The sequence below is a fragment of the Acanthisitta chloris genome, unplaced genomic scaffold (assembly GCF_000695815.1).
Source record: "Acanthisitta chloris isolate BGI_N310 unplaced genomic scaffold, ASM69581v1 scaffold41520, whole genome shotgun sequence".
In the NCBI taxonomy this organism is placed as follows: domain Eukaryota; kingdom Metazoa; phylum Chordata; class Aves; order Passeriformes; family Acanthisittidae; genus Acanthisitta; species Acanthisitta chloris.
In genome coordinates this window covers 23452-32009 of record NW_008654036.1, presented here as the reverse complement: position 1 = coordinate 32009, position 8558 = coordinate 23452, and the positions used below count along the sequence as shown (strand labels likewise).

The 8558-nt window shown below is 41.9% G+C and overlaps 1 protein-coding gene across 1 annotated transcript; it reads left to right on the top strand.

The window, feature by feature from the left end:
• Window positions 1-227: 227 nt before the first annotated feature.
• Window positions 228-8078, top strand: SNX5 (sorting nexin 5). The gene is made up of 12 exons (XM_009083099.1): window positions 228-331; window positions 815-925; window positions 1499-1610; window positions 1910-2033; window positions 2666-2761; window positions 3618-3723; window positions 3804-3879; window positions 4675-4714; window positions 4820-4906; window positions 5986-6145; window positions 6893-6978; window positions 7991-8078. The coding sequence occupies exons 3-12, from the start codon at window positions 1537-1539 to the stop codon at window positions 8036-8038; spliced, it is 897 nt and encodes a 298-aa protein (XP_009081347.1). The 5' UTR covers window positions 228-331; window positions 815-925; window positions 1499-1536; the 3' UTR covers window positions 8039-8078.
• The last annotated feature ends 480 nt before the right edge of the window (window positions 8079-8558 follow it).

The following is an 8558-nucleotide window of genomic DNA, read 5'->3' as shown; positions in this document are numbered from 1 at the left end:
TTCAGACTTTAAGCTAACAGGCCTTTTTTTCCTTCCTGTGCTTGGAAGGGAAGGCTTGTCACAGCGATGTGCAGGTGGTGTCAAGTCTGTTATGCTTGGCCATATGTGCTGTTCTGAAGGCAGTGGTGTGGTGCGGTGTGGTTCCTGTTGACAGCTGATGATCAGTCTAGCTTCACTAAACCTACTTGATGCTTGACTAAGTTTCATACTGTGAATTCTGTTGCAGGTGAGGTCTGTATCTGTAGACCTGAATGTTGATCCTTCTCTCCAGATTGATATACCTGATGCCCTAAGTGAAAAGGACAGAGTGAAGTTCACTGTGCATACTAAGGTAAGATCATGGGGGAAAAGAAGTCATGCAAGTAATGTGTATTTGCAGAACACATGCCTGTAAAGATGGGCTTGGCAATGAAGGAAATCTAATTAGATGGAGATTTTCCAATATAAGGTGGCCTGAAGGTGTGTATATATATGCAGAATTTCATATTTCCTAAGACTTGAGCATATTAAGTGGAGACAAGGTAGCTGATCACTAGGTTGGCTTTGCTAAGGAATCCTAGCTTGACACAGGAAGGCTGGGGGGTAGGGAACCAGCTACTGTGAAACGTCACAAAATGAGCTGTTAGTGCTATTTCACAACAGTGCCTTTTTTTAACAGTCTCCTTAGTGGTACAGCTCGAATGAGTGCCAGCTCAGCTAAAAGGGAGTGGGCAAGGCTCTTACTAGGCAAAATAGCTTCCTTTGGAAATGGGGAGAACTATTTCTAAGAGCACTGATTTACAAAACAGTAGGGCTTCTATATCTTCTCTTCCAGACTACACTGCCAGCTTTTCAAAGCCCTGAGTTTTCAGTTACAAGGCAGCATGAAGACTTTGTGTGGCTGCATGATACACTCACTGAAACTGAAGAGTATGCAGGACTCATTGTAAGTACTTACTAAAAAATGTAGTTCTAACTGTAAAACTAACAATTTTAAGTGCACGCTAGTAAGGGCGTAGAGTATGTTTTACCAGTTTCTAGTGTATCATGACTTGGGTATTCCCTATGCTTCCTGTTGTCTTAATTCCCAAACAGCCTGAGTGGTATGGCACTTATGTTAATTTTCTGTATAGCTTGGAGCAGCAAAAAAGGCTTGATGCTCTGACAGTCCTTGATTCTGCAGCTGACGCAGTGAAATAATCCATTAAATATGGTTTCCTTCCATCGTGGTTCTTTAGGGGGCCCTGTGGGCCGTAGAAGATGGCTGGCTATGGGGTGGATTATGGAGGCTGTTCCTCTGGGTTGGTATCCCTCCTGGGGCAGGGATAGCACACCCTGGGCGGGGCAAACAGAGACCTAGGTGTCTACATGCCTCTAGAATTCCTGGGTCATGCACTCTTACCACACTTTTCCATGGCCTGGCAAAAGGGCATCCTTCCAGAGAAGGCTAGAAATAACTTTAGAAAACTTTCTTTACTAGCATCTATTGCTAACCATTTCCTTGGCTAGATACCTCCAGCACCTTCAAAGCCTGACTTTGATGGTCCCAGAGAGAAGATGCAGAAGCTGGGGGAAGGAGAAGTGTCTATGACAAAAGAAGAGTTTGCCAAAATGAAGCAGGAGCTAGAAGCGTAAGTAATATGAGTCTACTGTCAAAAGCTGCACTTTAGAGAAGCCTCTTGGGAGAACAACTTCTTTGGCTATAACTGATTTTGAGTGTGACTGTTGTGAAAGGTTTTTAAAAATCCTGGAGCTGGGGAGTTGCCAAAAGTTTCTTTCAAACTGGAAAACTTCCTAGCTAAAGGGTTTGAGAACAGTTTCACTATCACTAGCTAGTTTCAGAAGCTGCTGTTGAATATTTTCATGGGGTAATTATTTGTATAGTGAAGAAGGCAGTACCAGAGTATCTCAGTCTGTTCTTTCCTTCCAGTGAATACCTTGCTGTTTTCAAGAAGACTGTATCGTCCCATGAAATCTTCCTTCAACGGATTTCTTCTCATCCTGTGCTTAGCAAAGATCGCAATTTTCATGTTTTCCTGGAGTATGACCAGGATGTAAGACACTTGTTTCTTTTCTTCCCTCTGTTTTCCAAGTGAGGCAAGTTGTCAGGAGTGCTGTCTTTTCTGGGCACTGTCAAAATGTTATGTGAATCCATGTGCAGCATCAGCAGGTAGGTATTGTGAGTACTTCTGTGACATGCCTAAAGGATGAGTGCCTGACCTTTAGACCTTCCTCTGTTATAAATTCCGGAGTTTTTCAGTACTAGTCAAATTGGTTAGGAAGCCAGCTTCCCATGTCTTTATCTTGGGAACCAGTATGGCTCAGGTGTACCTGTGCTGTGTTGCATAGTCCTAAAATGGAAGAACAGAAGCCTGTTAAGTCAGTCCTGCATCTGTTTTGTCACACCTACTTATGGGTGATAGATGCAAGATATTTGAGACACTGGGCTGTTTCTGGGAATGGGAAAAATCTGTGCCACAGAATAGTTGGACTACTTCTAGCCAAGCCATTTATGTACATGAGCCCTATTTATACAGCTTATATGGGTATTATGGAGAGCTTGGAAATCAACCTGCTCTGACATATGCTAGGGGTAAATTATGTTACTACATTTCAAGTGTCAAAATAGTCACTTCCCCCCCACCCCCTTGGGATAACTTTAAAGCTGTTTTGGCCTCTGTTGCAGCTGAGTGTTCGGAGGAAAAACACTAAAGAGGTGTTTGGTGGCTTTTTAAAAAGTGTGGTAAAGAGTGCTGATGAGGTCCTCTTCTCTGGAGTCAAGGTAAGGTTCTTGGTTTAATCTTAACTGTTCCTTGTGTCCTGCTCCAGGCAAGTTACTTACGTCTGCCTCAGGCTTGATGCTCATGAGGCTCAGTTACTAATGTTAACCTGCCGTGTTACTGCTGTCCCAAGCTGGATGGAGTAGCTAGTATTAATTTTGACTTATGTAGAAATAAGACATTGGAGTTATAGGCTGTTAAATTTCAGTGTATGATTGAAATGTCTGGTGGATGCAGAAGAGTTGCCTTAATACCTGATACTGGTGGGGAGGAAGGAATTAAACCTTCAGCAAATGTGCTTGTGGATTTTTTCCTACTTTGAGGCTCTGAACAGACATGATTTATGGATTTCTGCTTGCACTAGACACGATCAAATACCAAAGACTCCTGTAACTGGTCTAGCTTCAGCTTTTCCATCATGTTCCCATGGTAGCTCTTTCCAATAGACTTGCTGTCCTAAATACAATGTCATGAAACATTACAGTATATATCATGTTTGGTGTGGATATGAAGCAAGCTTGTAAGCTGCTTACTGCTCACCTACTGTGTTGCAGTAGGCCTAGGCAATAAAATTCCAACAGCTGGTAGCCCTGTGGGCTGTCCCATACCACCTTACTGGTTGCTTCAGACAACCTGTATCAGTGAGTACTGGAGTGTCAAGTTCATCTTCACTACATAGTTGCCAAATCATTTGGATTGTCAAACCCTGGGCTCAGGATCTTGAACTCTGTTCTTCAATAGGGATTGATGGGCTTAATGCTTAGGCTCAGGCTCTGGTTGTCTTTTTTAGCCCTTCCCAAAATAGGGAAGAGCTTGTATTCTGCAGTAACTGACTTACCAAGTCATATTCCTTTTCAGGAAGTAGAAGATTTTTTTGAGCAAGAGAAGACTTTCCTTGTGAACTACTACAACAGAATCAAGGACGCATGTGCAAAAGCAGATAAGATGACAAGATCTCATAAAAGTGAATCTTTTCAAAGACTTTTCTAGAGATTTTTGGACTCTTGCTGATTTCAGCCTGAAAACCTTGTCTTGTTCTTGCAGATGTTGCAGATGACTATATTTATACTTCAGCTTGCTTGAACAGCCTGGCATTAGAAGAACCTACAGTTATCAAAAAGTAAGCAATTCTAACTGTTCATAAACATATCTCGAGTCTGGGAATACCAAGTTTCTTCTGTAAGATCCAGTGGCTTGTTGGAGTTTCTGGAATTGCAAGCAAGTGGCATTAAAACTTTCTTTTCTCTGGCACTCCTGGTGCTGCAGACCTAATGTTATCAATCGCGTCTGACTCTTAACTAGTTGATCTCCTGTCAGTTGTGACCTAGAGCTGAATTGAGCTGGTCATCAAAACGCCTTCTAAACAGAAGTCTCCCTTAATGTTTTCAGGTCACAAACTCTGAGACTATGGGAGAAAGGGTTTATGCATGTGTGCCCTAATGTGCTATTAAATATAACCATATCTTGCACTAAGTCTATCTTCAGGACATTTGCAGTTGTAGAATAGTAGGGGGGTTTTTAAGCTGTGGAAACCTAGTCACCTTTTCTGAGGTGAATTCTTCTACCTTTCTCAACTTTGCTATCAATTTGCCGAGAACTAGAAACAGTATAAAGCTGAATAAACAAACTCGTTCATTCCTCTTGGAGGATAGCAGCAAGGAAATTTTCCACAAGACCTTTATGCTCTGGAGAATCAGCATTGTTACTTTAAATGGTGTCTAGCTGCTCAGCTGTACTCGCCTGTAAGGCTGGAATCCAGCACACTGAACCCTTTGTCCTGGTCTTTGCCTAGACCCTTGTCTGGATCTGTATGCAGGAGTAAACTCCCGCTTTTTGGTTTCCTGCCAATGGATCCTGGCATTTATCAGACTAAGAAGTATCTAAAACTTTTATGCATTTATTTTTCTCCCCCTAGGTACTTGTTGAAAGTTGCAGAGCTCTTTGAGAAGCTCAGGGTAAGAGAAGCTTTGGGGGCCAAGGGCAAAGGATCTCTGAATCTGGATGTTGCTGTTTCCTGTTACATACCAACCATCTGATTTTATTTTTTTTCTCTTCTGCAGAAGGTAGAGAGTAGAGTTTCATCTGATGAAGACTTAAAGCTCTCTGAACTGTTGAGGTACTACATGCTCAATATTGAAGCTGCTAAGGTGAGAACAGTTTCGGTTTTGAAGCCTAGTTTTGTTATGGGCATCATGACTCACTCATGGTCTTCTTTGTGCTTTAAGAAGACAGGAAGGTGGGCCTTTGTTTTACCTAAGAAACCTGACACTCTGAAAGCACAGCAGAATGTAGAAGCTGTATATTTGCTAGCTGGAGTCCAGCCACTTACAAAAAGGCTGTTTTAAGGTCTCAGCCCAGTTTTTCTTTGGCATGTAGAAAAGAAGAACTCTAAACTTCTGTAAGTTAGAGCAAACTGAACTGAAATCTGCAGCAGTGTTCTAACCCTTCCTCTGCCTGAGTATGTGTGGACTTGTCAGTAAAACCAGTGATGACTAATTAGTAGTTGAGATTTACTTCAGGATTTTCAAAGTCCTATAACATGAATATGCAGTAACATGTGAAAGCTATTGGAGTCTGGACTTCCAAGAGGGTTTTGGTAGATTGATTTGACTGCGAGAGCTTTGCCAGCAACTCTTTTCTAATCAGTACTTGATTTGGCAAGGAGGTGACTGTGGTGAAAAAAGGTGTGTAGGTATGACCTATTCAGCCTCTTCATCTAGTGTCATACCTCTAGTGTCAGGTACTTGTGTGGGATACTGTTATTTAGATAGCAAGGCTATGCTGCTGCTAGATTAGAAAGTAATTGGCTCAGAGACCTGTACTACTTCTCATGCATAGGTTAGTACAGTGCTTCAGTCAAACTGTTAGATCTCCAAAAATCAAATGTCTACTGGAAACAGACTGAGGGAATTCAGAAAGTGCTGTTCCTCCTTAGTGGAGAGACCCACCTTACATCAGAATAAACTACTTTAAGGGAAGAAGTGATGCCTACGGTAGTCCTCAAGCTTCCTTGAGTAAGGCATAAGTGGCTGTCCTGAAAATTTAATGCTGCACTGGTGAAAGGCTCCTGTTACTATGCTGAGAGTGTGGCAGGCTGCAATAGCTTATTGGAAGAAGCAGAATCTGGTGCTGAAACATGTGAAGCCTCCTGCTGCTGAGGTAGTTGTAACCTCAGTTTGGGATCTAGTCCTTAAGGCTTTGGTGTGCTATTTCTATCTTCTTTCAGGATCTTCTGTACAGACGAACAAGAGCTCTTGTCAACTATGAAAACTCAAACAAAGCTCTAGATAAAGCCAGACTAAAGAGCAAGGATGTCAGGCTGGCTGAGGCACATCAACAGGATTGTTGTCAGAAGTTTGAAAAGATTTCAGAATCTGCAAAACAAGGTAAAATAGGCTTTGCTGTGCTTATGCTTAAAAGAGATCATAATGCAGCCCAGGTCTTTACCTGACCTTTGACTACTGAAGGCTTCTGAACACTCTCCTGAAGTGAGTGGTCTGGACATCCCAAGGGCAGTATAGATGCCTGTAGAAGTAATGCAGCTAAACATTTTAAGAAAAAATTCTCTGTATGAGAGCAGTATCAGTACTAGACCAACCTTATTTGTAAGCCCCTAGAACTTGCTTTTTAGACTGAACTCTTGTTCTCAGCTTCCACCGGAAGGTAACTAGTCAGGCTTCTAATTATCTCAGTCAGAAGCATGTAAACAGGCTCTGGCTCTGTCCCAGTACAGCTGAGTGCCTTGTACAGAGATTCAAACACTGGTTCTTAGTTGTATTTGGAGAATATAGAAGAGAGGAAACATCTTCATGGTACATGTGCTACTCCTTTAAATATATCTGGGTTTTAAATGTTCTATATTTCTCACAGGGCTTTGGCTTACTTCTGTTTCACTCTGGTTGTCTTCCTCCAAAGTTCTTCAGTCGCAGACAAGCTGTGTGTTTCCTCACCAAGATGTCAGTGTCCTGTCATGAATGTATCTGTCTTGAAACAGCAGGTCTAACTCTTGAACCTTTTTGTGGTCAAATACTGTAACTAGACCTGCACAACAGAACTCATGAAACATAAGAGGCATTACTAAAACTTGTCACACTTTGTGTATGTGTCTTACCTTTGTTCTTTCTTCTCTACAGAACTGATGAGCTTCAAACAGAAGAGAATAGCAGCATTCCGCAAAAACTTAATTGAAATGGCAGAACTGGAAATAAAACATGCAAAGGTGTGTGCTATTTGGAATTTAACAGGCATAGCTTGAGTGAAGTGAGTACTATGTAACTTAGAAGATTTGGGATTTCCCTTTAAAACTAGGAATTGTAAAAAAGAACAGCTGAACTCTTCAGCTGGGAACCGAAGAGGGGAAGCTGTAGGCATAGTGTGTACAAAGAACAAATGCTGACAGTCTGATCTGTCCCATGCAGAAATCTGTTTTCAACCTGTCACTCTTGGGACACCAACCTCCTACAGCAACTGGGAGGTCTCAGTTTTGCAGGTAGTACACAACAGGTCACCTGACTTGCTATCAGGCAGGCTCATTTGTGAGGTTTGATCCCTACGTTATCCAGAGGCAACTGCTGCTTCCAGTGCTCCTGAGTGCTGTGAGAGAATATCCTGCAGCTTGTGATCCAGCTGTCAGCCCTGCTCACCTGGCTTGTCAGTGAAGGGAGATGCTGGCTTTGTAGCAGCCTCTGATAAGCTTTACTGAGCAGGCTTGAAGGTTGCTGCAGATACCACACTGTGTACTTCCAGCTTAATCTAGGGAAGTACACATAGGTTAGAGGGTCTGTGAATTTAGCATAGCAAACAAACCAGGAAGAGGTAACTGTGCATCCTCAGCTTTTGAAGAAGGAAAGTCTAATGGCCCACTCACTAAGAGTCCTGGACTTCATTATAGGTAGCTACTTCAGTGCTGAACTGGAATGTGATACAAAAAGGACTGGACAATAGTGCTCAGTCTGGCCCTCTTTAAAAGCTTACTGCTGCTTTTTCCCCCTCTCCTTACTACGAGCTGAGTCATGGCTGCAGGCCTGCAGGAAGAGGCAGATTGCAGACTGCATGGTCTGGCTTTGGCTCTTTGCTGCTTGAATACTTGTCTTTGCAGCAGAAGATCTTTAGCATTGGTACAGGCTACAAATCCTGGGTTAGACCCACTATTTTGGAAGCTGCTTCATTGTGGAAGGCAGGATTTAAATTATTGGTCACACTCATCTGAAACTAATTCTCTTCCTTTGCAGAACAATGTGTCTCTCCTGCAAAGCTGTATTGACTTGTTCAAGAACTAAGGCGCCTTATTCTGAAAATGTGACAAAAGCATCAATTGCACTCAATGGCCAGGGGCAGCTTATTGGTTTGACTTCGTTAGCTTAAAATAAATGTTGTCACTGGGATTCTGTTTCACTAATACTTAAACATGTTGATAGTGAATACATTGACTTTCTTGGTATAAATGAGAGTTGAATTGTATGTGAGTTGTCTGGATGTAGCTAACATCCTGTTGGCTGATAACTCAAAATGAGTCAAATGTAAGAAATTAATTTGCTGTTGACTGACTTCATCTATCAGAAAAAGTTTATGGAGAACTCCTTTTTTGCAGGATCATAATCTGTCTCTTTGTGGCCCTGATATATTTACAATTTGCAAATGGGAGTGACTGAAGTGTAGCAATTTTATAAAGTAAATATCTTGACATTCCTCTTCCCAGACAGATTTCTACTTTGATATATTTTGAATTTCTTTAGCTACATTCACTATTTGTACACTTGGGCAATACAGCAAATAAAGATGTCTGATACAACAAGCAAG

What these genes read in the sequence shown, in the direction of transcription:
- SNX5 (XM_009083099.1), top strand. Translation starts at nt 1,537, where the DNA reads ATGCAGAAGCTGGGGGAAGGAGAAGTGTCTATGACAAAAGAAGAGTTT. An exon ending in ATGAAGCAGGAGCTAGAAGC is followed by an intron (nt 1,611 to 1,909) that starts GTAAGTAATATG and finishes CTTTCCTTCCAG; the next exon opens with TGAATACCTTGCTGTTTTCA. An exon ending in TTCAGAATCTGCAAAACAAG is followed by an intron (nt 6,146 to 6,892) that starts GTAAAATAGGCT and finishes TCTTCTCTACAG; the next exon opens with AACTGATGAGCTTCAAACAG.